Here is a 23,770-nt window from a genome sequence, read left to right on the forward strand (position 1 = left end):
TCTTCAGACTACAACTGTACAACCAGAATCTATAATCATTGCATCCATAATTGTTATGCAGTTTAAAACATAACATATGAATGTGTTGAATGTAGAAGAAGCCTACTTAAGCAATGCATAGATTTTGTTGTGCTTTGATATACAACATTTAAATATGTTTGTAAAAAACCCACATTGCACAATGCAGTGATGTTATGTAGTTTCAAAATACAACATATAAACATTTTAATGTAGAAAAAGCCAACGTCTGTATTCTTATATTGCTGTTGTGTCATCACTTATTTTGCAAGTCATATGTCTCCTGCCCCTCATTTGGGATGCTTTTCATGAACTGGCCCCCATGACAAACTAATTAAATAGCCCTGATGTATTACAATTTTTAATTTAAACAATTTAACAGTTACAAAACTATAATTAAGGATCAAATTATTTCTTTGATAACGAATATCTTTGATAAAGAATAATCTTTTGATAAAGGGTATTTGAACCTATCGGTTTACAATATACTGATTTTTCTAGGCTTTATTGTTGATAATGGTCAGGGATGTTGGACCATTATTGCCTTTTTAGCATATGAGTAGAATTGTGTAAATTGTGGAGTGGGCTAAATAAAATAAAATAAAAAAAATCTGTATTTTTTAGTAAGCATACTTTTTTGCTTTTATTCTTTCCATAATAAAAATATACTGTATAATTAAAGAGCAACACATGTTCTGTTGGGATTATTATTTAAATAAACTTTAATAGGTAAAACTGTCTGAGATATGAACAAAAGCAAGTGATGCATCAAAGTTTGATTTAAAAAATCTTAAATGGTAATAAAATCTTTATAATCATTAAAATTATTTATAAAAACAATACAAATAATTAGTTTAAAAATCTTGAACGATATTAATGATATGCAATAGTTCCGGAAGCTTCCTACTTCTATGTTTATCTGTCGGATTTTGCAGTCAGTTTCTTTTGACGGCTCCCTGTTGTTTTACAGAATATCACAATGGTCAAGTATTAGAGCCTCGTTCATTTTGAGAGGTTCGCAGTCAGCAAAGGTATGTGATGTGAAAAGTATAAATCAGGCTTTATTATTCTAGGTATGCCTAGACATACCCATATTTTCATTCTATGGCACTAATATTTAAATAATGTGCAATGGTAGAGAGGTAGAGAGTAGAGATGCTAGAGAGATCTACCCAAGATACCCAAAATAAATTGATGACGTGCTGTGGTCTTGGATAAAAGTTGGATATGGCTCATTTTAATTTAATCTAACATGGCAATCTCCTACACATTTTGCTGCAAGCCTTCCTTGGGGAGAGTAACACATGGTTTAAAATTTAGTTTCGAATCCTACAAACATAAATTATTTACGAATCATGATTTCTGCATGAAAACATTGGCACACATAGGTTTTACACACAGAGTGAAGGAAACCCACTGCTACTGAAGGAAGTGAAGGAATCCCACTACTGATACAAATTATGTGATGAAGTAGATACTACACAAAAAAGGATATAATTTCTACATAACATATGTAAGTGCAGGCACAAAGTAGAACTAAATCAAAAATGTAAAGTCTATATTAGTACTCAGTGCAAGCTTGTGGAAACTGAATATTGAACTTAAGGGTACAGTATGTTTTACTCGGAAATGTTTGTTATGTGTACAATGAATCTTTGAAGAAATACTAAAGTAAGAAAGTCTTTCTGATACTGGTGTTATCACCATGCACTGGGAACTTTTCCAGTTGCATTTACACATAGATATTTAGATGACACCTACGCTGTTGTTTTCTAAACTACAGGGTAGAGCTCCTTTAAAATAAATGTGGGACCAAGTTTTAGTGGACTGGCCATCCGGAGCCATATACGCATGTTAACATATATCTATGATCTGGAGTGTTCCCGTTGGTCAGTGTGCAAATATTATTTAAAATTCCAAATATAATAATTTTACATCACTTTTCTATATCGATGGATGGGCATTGCTGATAAAGAGCATGTTTTTGTGTGTATGGAAATGTGTTATCCTTCCTCCGTGTTGAGTTTGATCTAATTCATGTCCTGAAACACCCCCCCTCTCCTGCTTTCACTTCTAATTCCAACAAAGGAAACAATTCGCTTTTTGAATGAATATCCGTTGTGAACAACTCTTGTGAACCATCAATTTCACTGCGTCTCAATGTGCATATCCACCTTTCTGATCTAAATGGTATATAACATTTGTAATATTCGATAATTTAGGGTAAACGATATGCGCATTGAGGCGTTGGTGCTGTTTATGATATTAGGCACTCTTTTAATTTACTTCAACTAGCCGTTATTTGACTTAGCCAACAATAATACAAGTTTCTGGCCCTGCTGTGTCTTGTTGTCATAATTCATTTACATTGTTTGCTGATTATTAAACAAAACTAACATAAGCCTAGAATTTAGTGCAAGTTGGTGCTACTTAGCCATATGGTAAATGCAGTAAGTGACTGTATTATCATCAATGACGTTACTTGTTGAGCACAAAAGTTTGTAACATACAAAATCGTAAAAACGTGAAATCTTACCTATGAAATGTTTTGCCTTTATGCTTTGTTATCTTTGTTTGCTCGTTACTACACCTGTATGAAATGCAAAAGTCCAGCGTCTTCATCTTCCATAAATGAAATTGGCTCAAAAAAATCTGCATGGAAAAATTAGCAAAAGAAAACCTCTTCTGTATAATCGACATTTTGTGATATTTGCATGAGAAGTACATCCTCACTCACTCACATGAGCGAGTGGATCTGAAAAGATGCGTGGGACAGAACACTCAATGAATAAAAGCAGCCTGGGCACTTTCTTGAACTCATTTGGAGTTCACCCACGCGGAGCAGTGCACACCGCAAATGACTCAGTTTTCACAAGCATACTCGCATCTGAGCCTCTCTTTGAGTCCCGCACCCCTATGACATGTGGTGGTTTTCTTGGTTTTTCTCTTACTCAATCAAACTCAGTCTGGAGGTTATGAATATCAAAAGAATATACTTTATTGTCGACAACAAAGGAGAACTTTCAGGAGACCCCCAGTAGCATCTCTGTCTGAAAAATTCTGCCTCCCTAATCTCCTGGCCTGTTTAAATACACTTTGACAACAATTATTTTCCTTTGTTCTCCATACATTACACAAGATCCCTCCCCTAACCCCAAATTCCACCTCTGACATCTGTTTCCTGAGACACCTCAGGCTCTTTTACCACTCTCTTTTCATCCCTTCTTTTATGACCCCTAGTTGTTTCCTCAAGCCATTTCCCATGTCCAATTGTTTTAATGGTATGCAAGTCTACAAGCAGATTATACACATATAACCTGAATATATAGATTAACTTCACACTCCAAAGAGCACAAAATCCACCTCATATAATCCCTCCTCTTAAGACTTTAAGTCTTAATATTCTTGCTTTTGGCCCATAGTGCAACTTCATGATCTAGCCCTCAGCCATATTACCTAATGACAAATATATGTCACAGTATTATTACAAATGACCAAATCATGTAATTGCACTTTGGAATAGAATCACGCCAAACCTCTGTGTCCTGTTCTGACGAGGACACAGTAAAAGACTTGATTCTATTTTGTTGATATCATCATAATAGTATTTTAAGCATACAATTAGTTATCTATTTGCTTCTGGGGGTCATGATTATTTAACATACAGTAAAGAATAAAACATGCACAATCTCCCAATCTAGGGTCACAACACAATATTCTAATCTAACATCCACACACATAATCTGTAGAGTATGTTGATCTTCAGCCCAGATACTTTGCGTATCGTAGAGAGCCGCCGTTTTGGGGTAGAGGTTACTAGCACTTAACACCCAAGGCATGGATCCTCATTATTCATCGTCCTCCTCTTTATCTAAACTATAAAAATTTTTAGCACTAGTTCATCTTTTTGAACCTAAATCTGGCACATACTTGCGAGCATTCTTTGTTTCGTTCTGGCCTTAAAAAGTGTTGCTAAAGACTTTATGTTGAGAGTCTATAACCTGAAGTTGTGGTGATTATCATCACTTGAACTTGTGGCACCTTCTGTATATCTCACTCAGGTATAATATCAGAATTACTCTTTTAACTGTTCTGATGAACTGCTTCTGCCACACTTTGCACTTCGTTGGTTTGAGCTTTGGGATTTTCTGCCTCCTCTGTTTCCCGTTAGCTTTCTCTTGCTGGAGCTTTTTTTTTTCTTTGGCTGTCTTGTGCTGTGGTCCAGATGGTATCCAGTTGATGGCATCCCCTTTGGTAACCTTGGCATAAGGTCCATTTCTCCTGATTTCATTCCACTTTCTCTAGAAAACCTCAGATATACTCGATCACAGGATTAATCTCCTGCTTCTGGTCCTTTCTGGTTTCCTGTACAGATATCGCTTTGCACATGGCAGTTAGTTTCCTCATAAAAGACCAAACCTCTTTCCAATGCATTAGAAATGTTCTCCAAACATTCCAAACGGTTATATGCGAAGTTATTTGCGAGATTACATGCAAGGGTCTACCCAATAGTATTTCATGCAATGTTAGTTGCTTGTTTCTGTCAGTTTTCATGCAATCATTAATGAAAAAGGTATATTATTTTAACACATCTTGTTAAACTAGGCCTTGATGAATCATCTTTAGCTCTTTCAATAATTCCTTACAATTATGTGTAATTGCTCAATTTTCTTTCCAATTTCCAATACTTTATCAATACATTTATTTATCTATTCACTGAATCACATATCCACTTATTTATCTACTTAATTACCTTTATTCACTTTAATTGACTTTCATTACTCTAATTTATTTTTAAATGCAGACACATTAAACTTATTTCTGAAGGTATTGCAAATCTTAGACTTCTCTTGTCTTAAATGTAATAACTGTTCCTTCTTCCCTGCTCTGCTAATGGAATTACCTTCACTCATCTACCACAACTGTTATTTCCAAAAGTTTGTATCTCTTGCCCTAAGCTAGTTTTATTATATCACAACACCCACAATCAAATTCTTGAATATCCCCTTAGGCCTATTGCTGATCTTTTACTCACATTCTACTTTGCACAAATGTCACATGTGGACAACAATTCACTAATCACTGCATTCAAAAAGGCGATCATTTTCCTTGGTGCTCAATTTTCTTTACCACTTCACCCTTGATTCAAACCATGTACATCTCAAATGCCAATCTATTAAAATGCTGTTGCCTCAACAATCTGTACTTTGTATTACAAAAATCATACCTATCTTTTTTGCTTCCCTTTGATGCTACACATGTATATAAAGACTAGTACGTTGTTTATTTGTACTATAATCTAATTAAGGTTGTGACTCTATACTATTGTTAGACCTGCTACCCTATTTTCTTTAATGTAAAATCAATTTCTTATTTATCATCTTAACAATTATTATTGCATCTAGAATAAATACAGAATCTTGTTAACACTAAACCAATCATCCCTAAAAAAATTTATTTATGTCTTTTACTTAGCTTGAACTAGATGTACCTGCAGATAACTAAATTCTACACGTCTTTTTTACTTTAAGTGTAACCAAGTGTCTACCCTCCTCTGATAATTAACTGAACAGAAATCAATTACTTTAACATATTTGGCATCCAAACTAACAAATTTAAGTACAGTGCGTATTAGGAATCTCTGCTAAGAAATTCTCTATCACTGACTTTTCTTAAATCATAAACTTTACAACATCTACTTTTGTCTGTTTTGACTAATGCCATAATCAAAATTTAAATTCAAATCAAATTCAAATAGAATCCATTTTATTCGTCACCTATACAATCACAACCGAATTGAAATTGACTTTAATTAGAAATGCCATAACATATCTAAATGTTTCTAATATTACTATGTTCTCAAAAGTTTCAATGATGCCTATTCCAGCATAGCAGACCTTCATCTGATTTAATTTGAATTAATCCTTCCTATGCTGGCTAATTTTGTTTTCCCTTAATGTCCTGAACTGTTAATCATTATTAAAATTTGACACCTACCCTTAATAATTGTATATTATTACCATTTTTTGCTTTTCAGCATTTTCAGCTCCAATTCCTTCCTGCTTTCACATCACTCTGTTTGTACATACATTTTTTGTTGTAATTTTCTACAAGTTGACTGAAAAATCACTGGATGTCTTTAAAGGTTCCTCTCTATCTGATCTGATTATTCATCTTTAGTCCTTAATCCTTTTTGCTTTTAATTATTTCTTCACATATGTAAAACAACCTATTTTCTGTTTTTAAACACTTTTCTCTTTCAAATATTCTTTTAGTACATTTAGAATTGTTACTTTTTGACCTATTCAGAATTGTGAATTCATTTAACTTTTTTTTTTTTTTTTTTTCATTCTCTTCAAGTATAAATCACTTTTCTGTCTTAATCTCTGACATAATTTTTTCTCTCAAATCTTGGTTTAGTTTACTCAAAATAAGTTTTCCCTAATTTTAACCTAAATACTTAACTCCAACTTCTAACCCTAATTATTATTTTTTTTTTTCAGTTATCAAAAACTGTCTTTTATTATCTTTTTTTATCACCACCATGCATTATAATTTATCCTCCTATGTTCAATAATCTCTATGAGTTAACCTATGAAAATGAACCAAAATAATCTAACATTCTTCATAATTTATCATTTCAACATAACACATTTAAAGTTTCATTGTACATTATCATCTAAGACTTTTCTTCCACTTTACATGATACTTTTCTTTTTATCAAATTGACAGGAGTCTGATTTGATACAAGAATGGGTAGCTACACTTTTGCTCTTATTTTGCCCTCTGAGTGGTCACATTGTACTCAATTTGGACTATAGGTCGACTGCTTTGAGATGGACTGCCAGACTCCCCCTCCTCACACGCTGAGAAGACAACTGGTTCATAGATTGGTGCAGTTTTTTCAGTGGTGTCCAGGGCCACAGCTTCCCCCTCTCTCTTTCATTGAGCTGTTGTAAAGTTCTGGTGGAGCGCTTTTTCTCTTTGATCAGTTCATCATTAGCTTGTTTGCCTCTTTTTAGTGTCTCTGAACATAAGTAGCCTTTCCAGTCCTCAGTAATTCCTGGGCATGCAGTGCCTGCCTCACTGCTTTCACAAATGTCCACAGCCAACAGTTTGTCCATTGTGTTTTTCAAACACCTTTTCCATTTGCCAGTGCACTCAGAGATGTCTAGTAGGTAAAAGACCACAGTCCCCCAAAGTCCATCCCTATGTCCTCTTAATTAATATATGGAATTTAGCTCATAAAAGTCTTTCCTTCTTTCCCATTTTTTTTTCCATCAAATGAAGACTCCTCTCATCTATTTTCTCCTCTTTATGTTTTAACAGTTTATTTTTCTCTAATCATTTTATCATATGTAAATATGTTTAATTTTCAATTTCTTTATTGTTCTTCTAATTAATTTCTTTAGCTTTGGATTATGCTTTATTTTACATTTCTCCTCATCTATGCTATTGTTTCTCTACTAACCGGTCATTTTTACATCATATTTTAATTTCCCTAACATTTTCCATACTCAGTTTTTATTTTCTCACTGCTTGCATCAAATGTTTCTTCTGTTTGCCATTTGTCATTATCTTATCTTTTATTTTCTCTGTCACATATTTTAGTATTGCATTTTTTATTTCCATATCTGTTTTTCCATACCTGATTTAATTCAACAATACTACATGGTGGCCCAATATCTGGAATAACTGTTAAAAATCATTACTGCTATAGCTCAGGGTTCATATTAATTAAACTCACATATTTATTTACTAAAAACATTTTTCATTTTTGGAAGTGCAATGCATACTTATCAATTTAGCTTCTTAATGCATAAACTTTAACATTTATTTTTCAACTCATTCTAACGCATTCTTTAACATTTACCTAGCTCCTATGATTTTCATCTAAATCACTTTACTTTACTACAAATAGATGATGGCTTAGATCTTATGTAGCTGACTTTGAGAAAGATGAAACAAACATTTGTATTGCCCTTAAATACAAACAAATTCTCTAAAGTCAATTATTTCTTCAAATTGTTACTGCTTTTTACTTTTTATCTTATCTGTTCAATGTGCCTATATTGTAAGCATATTACGTCTATTTTTATCCTTGAAACAGTGGACTTATTTTTTCTATTTCTATTTTATTATTTTTCCTTTCCGTAATTTGAGCTTTTAGCTCTTAGGTTTTCTTATACATTTCTTATACATTTTACAGCTTACACATTTTCTAATTAAATCTTCAGTTAATCAATATTAATTTTTCAAGTTTTCTTTTTCTTTCTTATTCTCAATCAAAGAACTAACTTATATGTTTTTTATTCATACTTATTTAGTAAATCTATTTGTTTATTAATACATTCTTTTACTCTATACTTCCTTTATCTCTATATATATTGATCACTATGGCTTCATTTATTCTTTTTCATTAGTAAAGTTTCAAACTCTTTTCTATATAATATAACTCTATTATTAGTACTTTCTCAGTTCATTTATCTTACTATACTACTTTATAATTTGTCTATTCATTAATAACTTATATTCTATCCAAATTATGTTAAAGTCTATGTCATTATTTTATCTATAGTTTGATCTCCTCTCATTAACTCTCCTCTTCTCTGTTTTCCTAGTGCTGTAAATAGGCAATCTATTGTTCACACATGGACACCATAAATCTCTCTCTTACCCCCATCCTGGAGCAGACTGTCTTTCACTCATTGCTATGTCAAGAATTTAAGTCCACTCTGCCTATTGTTCTTTTTTAACATATTCAAACTTAAAACACAAAGATAATTTCAGAAAAATGTTTAACTATTATATTATTCTGCCTTTTACTCTGTGTCTTTCAAATGCAACATGTTCCATTAGTTTTAATTTAGGAGACTCCTCTCTTTATATCATATAACTCTTCTCTTAAACTGCATCAATTACTTTTCTTCTTGCTCTTTAATTCACACCACAAATATGCAGCCCTCCTTTTATATAATCTACTATAATCATTATTTTAACCTACTCCTTATTGAAAACATACTTTTAAACACATTCACACTTCTAATCTTATTACTTTTCCTCTTCTCATTCACTCCTCTCCTCCACTCAGTGTAACAGGAGCTGCATCCCCCCATCCTCCTTTCATTCAAGGAGGAGGAAGGCAGTCTTCTCTGCACACCAATGTGGACTATTTTGCCACAATCTGAAGCAACAAATACACAAACACTCCAATTAAATAAATACTCTTCACTACACTCCTCTTGAGTGACCTGTCCGAGCAGCCCTCTAACCTTAGAGCGGTAACCACAGGCTTTCTTGCCTACCCATGCAGCCCTTTGTTTATCTCATTTAACAAAGCGGTATCGTAGGTCTTAGCGCGCATCTCTCTACTTTAATCTGCTTTAATCTCTTAACTGTTACCACACATTAAGGACTCTCTCTTAAAACTTATAAATGCTCTATGCATATCTTACATCATTAATAATTTCCCAAATCTGGGTAACAGTTACTAGTTAATGTTTATCCTATCCATCAAGGCCCACTTAGGAAAACACAGATCATTTACATACCTTACTCTGCTTTAATCTCTTAACTGTCACCACACATTGAAGACTCTCTCTTAAAACCTATAAATGCTCTATGCATATCTTATATCATTAATAATTTCCCAAATCTGAGTAACAGTTACTAGTTAATGTTTATCCTATCCATCAAGGCCCTCTTAGGAAAACACAGATCATTTGCATGCAAATTCTTTTTCTTCTGTCATTCAAAACCCCTTTTTTCTTTAATATCTTTTTTACATTTACTTTTAATTCTTTAAAGCTGGAGAAACAGTTCAAGTGTATTTACCTGTACAAGCAGGTCCTGGCAGAAAAAACACAAACTAATAAGCATAAAATCGCTTACCGTTTTTTATTGTGGCCACATATTTGTGTTTTCTCTCCAGTCCAGCATGCACAGCAACACCAGTCCTGCTCCTTTCCAGCCCACCCAGAGGAACGCCAAATGTGGTGGTTTTCTTGGTTTTTCTCTTACTCAATCAAACTCAGTCTGGAGGTTATGAATATCAAAAGAATATACTTTATTGTCGACAACAAAGGAGAACTTTCAGGAGACCCCCAGTAGCATCTCTGTCTGAAAAATTCTGCCTCCCTAATCTCCTGGCCTGTTTAAATACACTTTGACAACAATTATTTTCCTTTGTTCTCCATACATTACACAAGATCCCTCCCCTAACCCCAAATTCCACCTCTGACATCTGTTTCCTGAGACACCTCAGGCTCTTTTACCACTCTCTTTTCATCCCTTCTTTTATGACCCCTAGTTGTTTCCTCAAGCCATTTCCCATGTCCAATTGTTTTAATGGTATGCAAGTCTACAAGCAGATTATACACATATAACCTGAATATATAGATTAACTTCACACTCCAAAGAGCACAAAATCCACCTCAGACACAACATCTCAAATGACCCATATCAGACGCTAAACGTATAATCAAAACCTAGAGAGCAATTAAGGATATGCGGAGGGGTCGAAGCGATTTTCTGTGGATTGGGAGTGAAATTCGTAATAATCAGAGCTTTGACCCGTTTAATCAGTGCCGTGATGAACTCCAGCATGCTTTCACTGCTTGAGGGAGAAACTTGACTTGTCCAACTATGTGGCAACCAGACTATAACAGCAGGCATCCTTTAAGCAGAGCAGATTGAAGAGGTGTGGGGAATATATTTAATAGCTCTCCATTTCAGAGCAACACACTCAAATGAAATGGAAATGCTCTCCTTGTGCTTAAAAGGATGGGTGATTTGAGAGACGCAAAACTGCTTCATATGTTCTGGATTGAGTCTTTTGATAAGCTAACAATTTCCTGTTTTATTGTGACTTGTGACCTGCCTACTAGTTGTGTTTTGATACTGAAATTTCTGGAATTTCAATTTTAGCATACACAATTTATCTGTACCACATGTCTTTGGTGTGGGAAACCGGAGCACCCGGAGGAAACCCACGCAAACACGGGGTGAACATGCAAACTCCACACAGAAATGCCAATTGACACAATCGAGGCTTGAACCAGCGACCTTTTTGCAGTGAGGCGACAGCACTACCTACTGCACCGCAGAGTTTTCTATTTCTATTTATATATTTATTTTTCAAGGGTCAAACATGGAAAGACAAAGTGAAGGAAACGCGTCGTTATGAGAAACAGGTGCGTGTAAGTGGTGCATGACTGGATATGCAGTTCTTCAAAGTGGCAGATTTGTAGTTCTTTAGTCGAGATCTGCACAGGCTGACAGTGACAATAACGGGTCAAAAATTAGTAGCCAGTAAAGGAAAAATATTAAATAATGTTTTTAAAAAGAGCAAAAATGAAGAGAAACAAAAAATGTGCAAGATTTTCTAAAACTATGTAGTTTGAACTTTTTTTGCAATAATTTAATTGTACTATCTTTTTATTTCTAAAAATGTCTGGTGACTAAAATATAATTTTAATAAATATATCTGTTTAATAAATCTGTTTTGATCAAATGCACTAAAATATATTACCCATATTCACTGAGAAATTGATAAAAATATTCACTTTCAAAAATGGAAAATTTTCAATAACAAAAACAACATTGATATTTAACACTATTTTCCAAACCAAATAGAATATCAGATTAAGAAAATGAATCTAAAACTGTAAGACTTTTTTTGTCTTTAATTTAAAGAATTTATAGGTAAATGCAGCTAAATCTAAATAATAAAATTACAAATACAGAAAACGTCCACCAAAAACTGACTTCAGGTGGGTAATAACTTTTCTTTCTGTATATAGACAATTTCAATGTTGTCATGTCATTGACTCAGGAACATTTCCTGCTTATTATCAGACTATTTCATATCTGTAACAAGAGGCAATTCAATCATAAGTTGATGTTAAAACAGCTATCATAACATTATTTATCAATATGTGGCTCTTTCTGGATTCTCGAAAGCTATAGAAGTTACAAATGTAAAGCAGGAAATACGTTGGCACCATTGTTTTTCTTTACATCACTGAAAATGGTCTATTCTGTTCAATATTTAAAGACTCCAGACTGACAGTTTTGTGAATTTTAAAGTTAAATGCAACTAAATCTAATTATCTAACACAATAACAAATTGAGAAAAGATACAAAAATGCAAGGGCGACACGGTAGTTCAGGGGTTAGCACTGTTGCCTCGGCAAGAAGGTCGCTGGTTCAAGCCCCGACAGACTTTGCAAATTCTCCCAGTGTTCACGTTTCCTCTGTGTTCTCCGGTTTCAAGTCCAAAGACATGCACTATAGGTGAATTGGGTAAGCTAAATTGTCCGTAGTGTATGTGTGTGAATGTGAGAGTATATGAGTGTACGCCAGAGATGGGTTACAGCTGGAAGGGCGAGCGCTGTGTAAAACATATGCTGGATAAGTTATCGTTTCTTTCCGCTGTGGTGACCCCAAATTAATAAAGAGACTAAGCCGAAATATTGAAAACATATGCATATATTACATATTATTATATTTCCGTCTGTCTAGTTAAACAGCTACAGACAGCAGGCTCTCAGAAATGTTATTGCTTACACACACATATATTAACAAGTAAGCAAACAAGCACAGTTTGTTTTGGCAAAACAGAATAACGCAGGTAATGGAGAACAAGCTGCAATGTCATCAAGTCGATGTCTATTGCCATGGAAACAGTAATTGTATGATGTCCACCAAGTCTCTCTTTCGGCATCTTCAGATTATTACTCTGTTTCTGCTGCTTTACATCATGTTGTGCTAGTAACTGTGTTTTGATATTTAAACTAACACATGCTGAGAAACATTATTTCAGTACTGCAAAATGGAAAGGCAAATATGCTACCAGGGTACTTTAATGTTTTATTAACATTTTACATTAACAGCTTACATGTCTGCAGTACACTAGCTTAAATACAGGCTTACACCTGGTGTTCTACTAGACAGGTTGGTCTTTATGGAGTTATTTTGTTTGTACGTGGATTGCTTAACATAAACTATATTACACAATTGTACAAAAACTATATATGTCAGATATTCAGCGTTCCATCTGTCAGTCAACCAACAAGAATCTATCCCTACTCCCTCACACACTTATTCTTTTCATAGAACATGAGCGATTCTATGCAAATGTTTTTACCAAAATAATGAAACACTTTCTACATTTTTTTGTTTTTGTGCAGGCTTGTATTTTAAAGTACTGTAAAACTACTCAAAAATGTCCCTGTCGATGTTTTCAAACAATTATATTGGATTTACCAAAGTCACACACGTGCCAATTTACATCCGTCACATCCATAACGAAGCCTTTCTTCATAAATGCAAAAAAGTAAAATAAAATAAAATCAATAATTTTTGTTCTATAGTGAGCCGACTCTCTTATCCTTTTGATTAGCATTATTTCTTTTGGGTTGTGCAGTTTAATTCACAGAATTTCTACAATGTTGCACACTGTAAACTCGCAGACTTTTTTCCTCACACCCATAACACGTTTATTTTCCTCATTTAAATTATAAAAAAAAAAAGTTTCCAGATTGATATTTTTTTAATCCCATAACTCTGTGGTTAGTTGTTTTAAAAATATAATCAGATATTATGTTAAAGTATTCATATTCCTTCTCTGTAAATTTATGTGTTAAGATTTTACTACAAATGTCACATCTATAATGCTGGAATTGCTCTGCTCACATACTAAAGTTCACTTTCCCTCCATTAAGAATACAAAACACACAACCTCAACAAACATTCACTAATTAAAGGTGCAGTAGGTGATTGTCTTCAGAAACATGTTTGTTGTTCTGGTTGAAAGTCTCTTCACATTCCAATAGTAATGATCAAAGTAAATTATCTAAATGTATTCATATGTATTTTTTTATTTAGGGTAAGGCATAAAACTAAAAAAATGTTCATCCAATTAAAGAGTCGAGTCGACATCTCTCATAATTCCGATAAGTAGCTCAAACTGTCTGTCAGCAAATGTAGATTTGAATAGCTGAACAGCCTTTTGTACGCAGCTCTTGCAACTTGCAAGTTGAAATCAGTTTTGTTGCTCAATATTTTTGTAAAAATCAATCCTTGATAAACAAATCGTTCAAATAAACAGAACACATTTGAAATCCTTTGTAACAAAATGCTTGTCTAAATTTTCACTTTTGATCAATTTAATATAACATTCTTTGCAAATTAAGTATTTTTTTATAATATTACCAGCTCATAACTTTTGAACAGTAAAGTACCATTCATTCACAATAGCTTAGTGCTTCACTTTTGTTCAACAGAGATACAGTTTTTACATATATTTCTCAGTTCCAACAATAATTGGAGGACCCCCTGAAGGCTCATGTTTTAAATTAAGGGAATCAAATTACTAAGGCAGTGAAGCTCATTAAATGTCTCTCCAGCTTCTTTGCCCACTAGGAATCAAACTAATAGATATGGTTTGTTAGTAAATGTTAGTTAAAGGAAATGCATGGGCAGAGGGCAAGAGATGGTTTAGTATTTCTGCAACTGAGCTATGTCTAATTGGATGGGGTTACGGTGCTAGCTTGCTTATGACAATCCGTCCATTCTTCCTGACTTACAGTGGGTCTTGCAATCCAAGAGTAACTGAAGTGGAAGAACTTAGCACCTCAGAGTCTTTTAATGGCCTACTATACTTCAAGCAAATACTGTAATCACTTTGTGTGACATCATTTAGAACAAAAAAAGGCTAAAACCAAACATCCCAGCTGAGTTAGAGGTACTTTCTGTATTATTTGTACAGTTCAGTAAAGCTTAAAATTGCTTGTCAAAGTCACCTTTCCATTATATTGACGTCAAATAGTGACATTTATTCGTCAGTCATGGCAACCAAAATCAAACGTCTGTTAAACGTCATAGTAGTAACACAACATCAAGCTGTAGCATCATTAGACAATGAATATTTGGTTGATTTTAGGTTGGACGTTGAACAATGACACCAACCTGGCATTGGGTTCTGACATCAACTTGATTTTTATATGAAAAGATGCAATCTCCCCATGACGTTGGGGTAAAATGTCAATCTGACGTCATGTTGACCTGCAGGGAAGTCCTGTGCCAGCAGGGAAGTCATCGCTTTACCACAGGATGCATACCTTGCATGTAGCTAACATAGTTTTGAGCATTTATGCCTCTGCATTCTCTCTGTGTTGCTCTGCAATTACATTTATCTTTTGTTATTGTTATAGAAAAAGAATTAAAAAGAACAAAGAAATTTACTCACATAGGGTCATTATTCTGCATCTTGGTGGGTGTAATCGTTTAAAATATGAACACTTTTCAGGTTGTATTTATATCTTTTTCTCTTTCTTTCATACACACACACACGCACACACACACACAGGCGTCACACCTTTGATGTGGAGAGAGCTTAATGGAGTGAGCGTACTGATATTTTTCACTTGATTTCAAGTAACAGATCAAATGAGGAGTGATGGGCCATGGAGAGAGCTGGGCAGAGAGAAACATCCTGATGCTCAATCTTCACACACACACACATACACACATACACACATACACACACACACACACACACACACACACACACACACACACACACTGTAGCGACTGTTTTAAAGATCACATGAAGACACCGGTCAATCTATCGGTATATAGGTGTCTTCAAAGGTAACAGACATGAACTAAAGACCATAAAATTTATATTTTTAATTTATTTTGTTTTTGCATAATGTTTAATTTAACATCTTGATTAAATTTTAGATTTTTACATACTGATAATCAAAAAATATGTGGCCAAAAACCGACGAATGGTCAAGACAGGCGGGCGAAAACATCAGAAACAATAAGTGAAGTTTATTTATAAACAAATTTCAAGAGGATCACGTGCTTATGATTGTTCACAGCTGTTCCAACTTTAGCTAATGACTAATTATCCTGTCAGACGATCCTTAACTCACTATAAATAACCAGACTTTTCTTATCTCAATATCTTCGTCTTGAAGAAACCCCCCCACGCAACCCTGCTTTCCCTCCTTTCAAACGGGCGACACGGTGGCCAGTGATTAGCGCTGTTGCCTCACAGCAAGAATGCCCCTTATTTAATTCTCTTCCAAACCAGACAACATTTCTGTCGGAGTTTTGCTCGTTCTCCCCGTGATCGTATGGGTTTTTCCCGGGTCCTCCGGTTTCCTACCACAGTTCAAAAACAAGCACCCTAAACAATTTATCTAAAATAATTTAGCCAAACTCTGAGTACACCTTCTCAGCATCCATATCTGACACTTCGCTACAATAAGCAGGAGGGGGAGTCATCGAGATCTACCTGAGCTCAAACTCCCCTCTCGCCTTGCAACAGGAGGGAACCCAGGACTCGAGGATCTTATAAGCTTAAATAATATTTGATGACAGAAATTTAAATTTGTATAGAAATTTCACATTTGGCTTAAAAAATGACAATGCACAACATTACTGACATCCTATTCTCAAGAGAAACATCTGAAAAGTCTCCATCCCAATCCACTGCAGCCAAGAAAAGACCTGAGCTTTCAAAACTGACACAAAGATGGTCATTTATAAACGTCCTTTCTATAAATCTCCGGACTTATTTTCAAAGCTGCAGCTCTAAAAACAACTCATACTGGAGATTAAATGGTGTTAAAATTTAAGCTGGATAAGAAGAGAAACGCTGCTACATTCTACACATGTTGCGAATGATCCTTGCGGTTTTGTGTTAGTGTTTTCTGGTCACATTAAGCAGTGAACTAGTGAGGGAGAACACCACACACCGCCTGAGCATTACAGACAAGCCAGAATGTGGTAAATAATGCAGGAGGTGGCAGTCAGGTCTCTCACAGCACGCAATGTTAAATATTCATTCAAGGTGGGCAACCTGCGCCAGGCCTTGCTTGTGTTTGTGGCATTAGAAGGATCATTCCCTTGTCACCACCTTTCAGCCAAACAAAACAGAGCGTTTCGATGCAAACACGCACCAAGAGTGAGCATATAAACAACATCCACTTGGGGCACAAAAGAGCAGCGTTTACAGTTCTTCTCAATTTCTGCCGAGTCAACAGATGACCTGACAAAAGTGAGGCGATAAGAAACAAATTCATTAAATGAGTAAGATTTATCTTTCCTGTCGGTACCCTGATGTTCATCTGATCGCCATTCACAAGCTCATTTCTCTGAGAAAAGCATCCTGAAGTCAAATCCCAGAGGATGTGGAGAAGGTAGGGCACAGAGCAGTTCATTATTGATCTTGGCTGCTGAAGGGGGCTCAGTTTTGATTTCGCACTTATTTTCTAGCTCAGACGAAGGCAAGGGCTGTTAAAGGGTTAGTTCACCCCAAAAATGAAAATTAGCCTATGATTTACTCATCCTCAAAGCATCCTTGAGGAAGATTTCTTCTTCCAGTTGAATTTAATTAGAATGATTTTTTCTTAAATGTCCTGGCTCCTCTTTTAATCTGTATATATATATATTTTTTTTTTTCAACAGTCCAAAACAAGCCCAACAAACCACATCCATTCATAATAAAAAGTGCCTTATGAGGCTCCCGGGGGGTTGCAAAAGAGGTCTCCTGCAACGAATCAAAAAACTGTCATGTATGATAGTTACAAGAGCTTAAAATAGCCACGACATTATTTTAAATAACTCATTGAATTCAACTGAAAGAAAAATTTAATATAGGAGGGCAGGGTAATTAAAGACAATTATAATACACATTTTGTCACTAATGGCCTGTTTCCACTGAGTGGTATGGTACAGTTTGTTATGGGTCACCTTTATCAGGCTAGCGTTTTCACTGCCAAAAAGGTACCAATACCAGTCGCTCAAGGAAATGTCAAAGTAAAGCTGTACGGGTCGTTCAGGTATCACATGAGAAGCACTTCTCACAAAACAGATGCTTTATACACATAAATACTTGTGTATGAATGTTTATTACTTTAACTGTTAATTAACTGTTCTATGAACATGATTTGTTAATAACTGCAGATCAATGAGCCTACTGTAACATCTGCAGTTATACAAAATAAATAAATGCTACATATATGAACACATACAGATGATTACAGTCTCCAATTTGTTACCAAAACAACAGGCAACATATAGCCCACAGTCAGTGCAAACCTCTCATCTGTATGTTTAATCTTCACCAGCACATGTAACCTCTGTTAGAGAGTAATTCCGTCATTACGAGTTTATAATAGTCCAGAAGGTGATGATAATAGTGAAAAATGGCAGTTTGTTCATGTTTTAGGTTGCTGAAAGAATCTTTTGTTCCTTCGTTTTTTCAGGCTTCTCCTTTTCTAAAAGGATCAGATGTCAGAAGCATTTTAATAATCATGCGCATGATATTATCTTCAGCTCGAGAAGTTTGTTATTTCGAATATAGATGCGCACACCAGCTCTCTCGAAAGTGAAGTTGCTCTTGATTTAGACGGCATTATAAACAACAGGGCACATAGTGGATTCTGCTATTCTTCTTGGCTTTGTGGCTGTTCATCAAGACGACGATGAGGTTTGTTTGAGCTCGGGACGACCAAGGTTTGTTATTATATGTAACTATTATTACGGTTAATGTCTCGGCTGTGTATTTAAAAAATGAAGTTATAAAAAAACTTTGTTTTTATACTCCTGGCTTGTGAAAGAGCTAGTGACTTTTCTCTGTAATTAAATAGCATTCAGCTGCAGGCCTTGCTCCGCCTTTTGGTAACCTTTTTACTGTGCTAGGTACCCTTTAGAAAAGGTACCCAAAAAAGTGGTATGGTACGGTTCACTTTTTGGTACCTTTTGACTGTGAAAACCACCATAAAAGTGTACTGAACCGTACCATACCACTGAGTGGAAACGGGCCATAAAGCTGGTTCCATAAACCTTCAGCATGTCCGTTCAGATGGAGCAGCATTTACTAAACAGAGCCAAAGTTCACTGACAAGCTATGCAAAATGGCCTAATGACAGCAAGGTAATTGTATTTGTGTAGATTTTTTTTTATGTAGTCCCAGCAGACACACAATGTCATAAGAATTTAATTTTAGGTTAGATTTAGGTCGCCAGCATCTAAGGACAATATTATTTTCATGTCTAATAACAACATAAAATGACGTAGATATTCTGTTGATTTTAGGTTGTGTTGGAAAGTGCCCAAAATCCAAAATCGAGCCAACATCTTAAACCAACATCAAATTGACATCAAATAAGGACATTTATTTGTCAGGTATAGAAACTAGAATACAAAGTCTAACAAGCATCATATTGGTAATGTCCACACAACGTCTAGCTGTAACATCATTAGACCTTGATATTTTGCTGTTGTGTTGGAAAGTAACCAAAATGCAACATCTGTCCGACACTGGATATTGACGTCGGCCTGACATTGGGTTCTGACATCAACCCCCTTTTTATTTCCAAACAAAATGTAACAGCCCACGATGTTGGGGTGCAACGGTGATTTGATGTCATGTTCACGTCCTGTGCCTACCACGGTAAAAGCTGCATGTGAAAATTTCCCACATACTAACATGCTTTTATTTCAAACTCACTTCATAACTTTAGTCACGTTTGAAATAAATCCTTCTGTCAGATGATTCCATAGCAATGAATCAATAAAAGAACTTAAATGTTCTGTTTGTAATGATAACAGCTTTGCTCAGTCACATTTGTGATTTCATTTCAATCAATCCTCCAACCTCAGCATAGAATGTCTTGAAAGTTATTAAATCAATCATTTTTATTTTTGAGTAAAGTAAAACTTTACATCTAGGTGTCATTAATGTTGAGTCGCAAACAGACTTTTTCAGTATTACAGGGTTCAATAGGGGCCATCTACAGATCATCTTTCATGAAACTACATTCCATTCTCTGTCATCTCTGTCATCTGAATCTGTAGCAATTTCATAGGCTATTAAAAATGGCTTGTTTTAAACTCCAGCAATCAGCAATAATTCTTCACCACCCACATACATAATCAGGGCAGATCAGTGTATTCAATACAATATTAAACACGAGTCAATAAGCATTAAACCACAACAGAGGCCATAAAAGCCTGTAAGCAAGTAGATATGGTTTAAATTGCAGGCGCATAATGAGGACCAATTATCATCTAATCTAGATCGCACATCACAACTAGAGGGAGCAAAAGGGGTATATCGGTAGATATCCAATATCAGACTTCATATCCCTCCACAGAAAATAATACAACCTTCCAACATTAAACAATGTCAATAAACCAACTTGAGGAAAAGCATGTTTAGAGGCCCACTCATACCAGCAACAAAGATAATAATACCTTATATTAGAATTCACACCAATATGTAAAAAATGTTTTAGAGCTGGGCGATATTGCAAAAAAAAATTATCATGACATTATTTTTAATTTCATTCGATATTGATAATTATTGAATATTGTTTTTTTTACCAATACATAGGAACAATACAGGAATATTAAGATTTTTTATTTATTTAACCACTTTAATTTTATTTACCAACGTTACAAAGACGAATAGTTTTAATAGTCAAAAACAAAAATATTTAAACAAAATATCTCAACTCTTTATAATAAAACAAACATTAGTGTTAAGGAGACTCTTAAACTTGATAAATAAAAAGCTACAAAGTGTGTGCAATGTGAAAATGCTGAACAATCAAAGCAAACTTTAAAGTGTGAATAATAATGATACAGTAAACATTAAACAAATTATGATAATCAGATCTGAGCTTTCAAGTAAAGGAACCAGCCATCATTATTCAAATACATAATGCAGCATAACAAATTTTGAAGTTGAATGACTATATTACCCCCTATGCCAAAAAAATATTTCATCTTTCAGATGGAGATCTAGTGGCAGGGATGCACAAGAAAAGAAACCAAAAAGCCACTCTGGTGACATTTTTACATCCTTATTTTACGGACAATTTAGCTCACCCAATTCACTTATAGCAATGTCTTTGGACTTGTGGGGGAAACCGGAGCACCCGGAGGAAACCCACGCCAACACAGGGAGAACAAGCAAACTCCACACAGAAATGTCAACTGAACCAGCAGGGGCTCGACTAGCGACCTTCTTGCAATGAGGCGACAGTGCTACTCACTGTACCACCGTGCCACCCTGTGTTTAATATATACAGCCAAAAAAAGAAATGAATAAATAAATCAAGGGCGTAGCATTACAGTTGCATGGATGCAGGGGACAGGCCCCCACCAATATCCTTTAATTATTGAAATGTCCCCACCAATAATTTAATCGCTTCCGAAACAAAATAATGCCCTATCGACTCTCATTAAGGTAGATGAAAGGGTTAAACAAATCCCCGTTTTCTACTCAAGTGAGCGGGTATACGGTAGGTTTAGATGTTCACAGAACCAAAACAGCAAGGAAATTTTCCATTCAGGCTTATGGTGCAAAACTAGTCCAATCAGGCTTATGGTGGACATAAGAAGCGACTTTTCAAAGAAAAGTGTAAGTCAAGTTTGCTACAAGTCCACAATTAATAGTAGCCATGACCGTCAAACTTAGTTTCAATTTCAGCCTCCACAAAGATTATGAAAAAGCAACAATGAGGAAACAATGGTTATTGTGTCATATGCCTCCCCCTTCAAGTTCATGTCAACTTACACTAACCCTAACCGCAAACAAACAGTTTACTTATAATCTACTGAGAATTAGTTGGCATGTCGATGCAATGTAACTTAAATTCAACAGAAGGACCATCAAAACAAAATGTGACCCAGGATTGTTACTGGCGCAATCGAATCAGTTTGTGCTTTTAAGCCTTTAAATGGCGCCATCTCTGTGATGTCATAAACATAAAACTGCTTTTCAGTTTCTCTTATCTGATTGGATGTTGTGAGCACATAATTATTTTCCCATAACTTGGTAACAGCCAGAACAGTAAATAGACAGCAACATGGCGGCCATATCAAATTATGAGGTTAAAAGAAAAAGTTTGTTTCTTACATCCTATAAGCAGACAACACAACAAAAAAAATGAAGTGATTTTTTTTGCAGTTTGCTGCCCATTTGGCAAGTCAGCCACATTTTGTTCAATAATTTAGAACTGCAATAAAATACCTGCACAATTTCCATACTGCTCTTTTTCTTTGCATGACACTTTAAATTTTGCTTATTTTACATTTATTGACATTGACAATTATTTAAAGTTTAGATTTTTTACACATTATTTAAAATATTTGGCTTTTTTTTGGTGGGGCCAGTGAAAATTTTGGCAGGTCAAGTAAGAATGTGAACCACTGGCCCAATCAAGCCAGTAAAAAAAATCCTTGGAGTTGAACTCTGGAACTTTTGCAGCATGCGACATGCTTGATTTAATGATATTTTCATAAATAAGTGAATTAGATTTATTTAATAAACGTTTAATTAAACGTTTGATTTTTTCAAATGATAATAATATCTTAATGATTGAAAACAATTCAGAATTTTTTTTTTTCACGTCATCTAGTACTACACTGTAAAAAAAAAAAAAATCTGAAAAAAAAAGGTCAATTGACTGGCAGCTACGGCTGCCAAACAAAAACCATAAAATTACGATAATATTTCTTTGTTTAAATAAAGTGCAAAAAAAAATAAATCTACAGATATTTTCATTAAAATATTTACAGAGAAACACTGTTATTTTACAGACTTTTCCTAGATTATTATGATCAAATCCATTTAATAAAGTTACACAATAAGAGTTTTACAGAGAAACACTGTTATTTTACAGACTTTTCCTAGATTATTATGATCAAACACCATCAATAAAGTGACTGCACTAAAAGTTCAAGAGAAAACAATGTTATTTATTTATTTTTTTTTACAATTAAACACCTTTAATAAAATGCCAAGACATGCTCTTGGTCGTAATTTAACAGTTGTATTTTGGATCAAAAAAGTTTAGAAAAAACATCAAACGAGATACAACTGATTAAAAATCTCACAACTATAACATTACATTTTATTGAATAGTATTACTTTAAAACATGTAGAGGTTTAAGTTGTATGAAATAATTTAGTTCCAAATCTTAAATGAAACTGTAACATGAAGGGGACCCTGACAAAGAAGTGCAGATTCAAATGCAGGTTTATTACACAGAGATGGTCCGGTAAGCAAAAGTCAACACAGGGGCGACCTGGAAACAGATGTATGCAGGGAATCCAGAGTCATGGTCAATTAACAAGCACATGATCAGTCCTGGCAGCAAACAGCGTAAACAATTAACAAACAAAGCAAGGCCAAAGAAGAGAAACGCGTTATAATGTTCACAGTAGCAGTATAACAAGACTATGCAATTGGTGCGTGCGTCCGTGCTGCTTTTAAAGTGCATGTAATCAGTTCATAACCATCCTCCGACTATGTGTGTGCAATCAGCGGAATCTGAAACAGGTGTATGTGAGCTCTCTTAGTGTGTAACTTTATTAAATGGATTTGATAGTAATAATCTAGGAAAAGTCTTTAAAATAACAGTGTTTCTCTGTAAACATTTTAATTAAAATATCTGTAGATTTATTATTTTTTGCACTTTATTTCAACAAAGAAACTTTACCTTAATTTTATGGTTTTTGTTTGGCAGCCGTAGCTGCCAGTCATTTGACCTTTTTTTAATATATATATATATATATTTTTTTACAGAGCAAGTAATTACAATTTATTACTTTAATTTTACGTAATTTTAAATGTACTTAAAAAAACAGGAAAAATCACTGTAAATAATACGTCAATTTTATTGTATAAAACAGACACATTGCTGTAATTTGTCATTAATT

At 34.5% G+C, this 23,770-nt stretch overlaps 1 protein-coding gene across 2 annotated transcripts in view; it reads right to left on the reverse strand.

Moving 5' to 3' along the window:
* Positions 1–23,770, reverse strand: part of xkr4 (XK related 4) — a 115,995-nt gene that overhangs the window by 77,532 nt on the left and 14,693 nt on the right. The window contains exon 2 of one of the 2 annotated variants that reach the window (NM_001077752.2): positions 4,218–4,397. The exons of the other annotated variant lie outside the window; for it this stretch is intronic. Coding sequence (NP_001071220.1) covers positions 4,352–4,397 — 46 coding nt within the window. The 3' untranslated portion in view covers positions 4,218–4,351. Of the gene's footprint in view, positions 1–4,217; positions 4,398–23,770 lie in introns of those variants that run through there. 2 annotated transcript variants of the gene reach the window in all.

This window comes from Danio rerio, chromosome 2, assembly GCF_049306965.1.
Source record: "Danio rerio strain Tuebingen ecotype United States chromosome 2, GRCz12tu, whole genome shotgun sequence".
Taxonomy (NCBI): domain Eukaryota; kingdom Metazoa; phylum Chordata; class Actinopteri; order Cypriniformes; family Danionidae; genus Danio; species Danio rerio.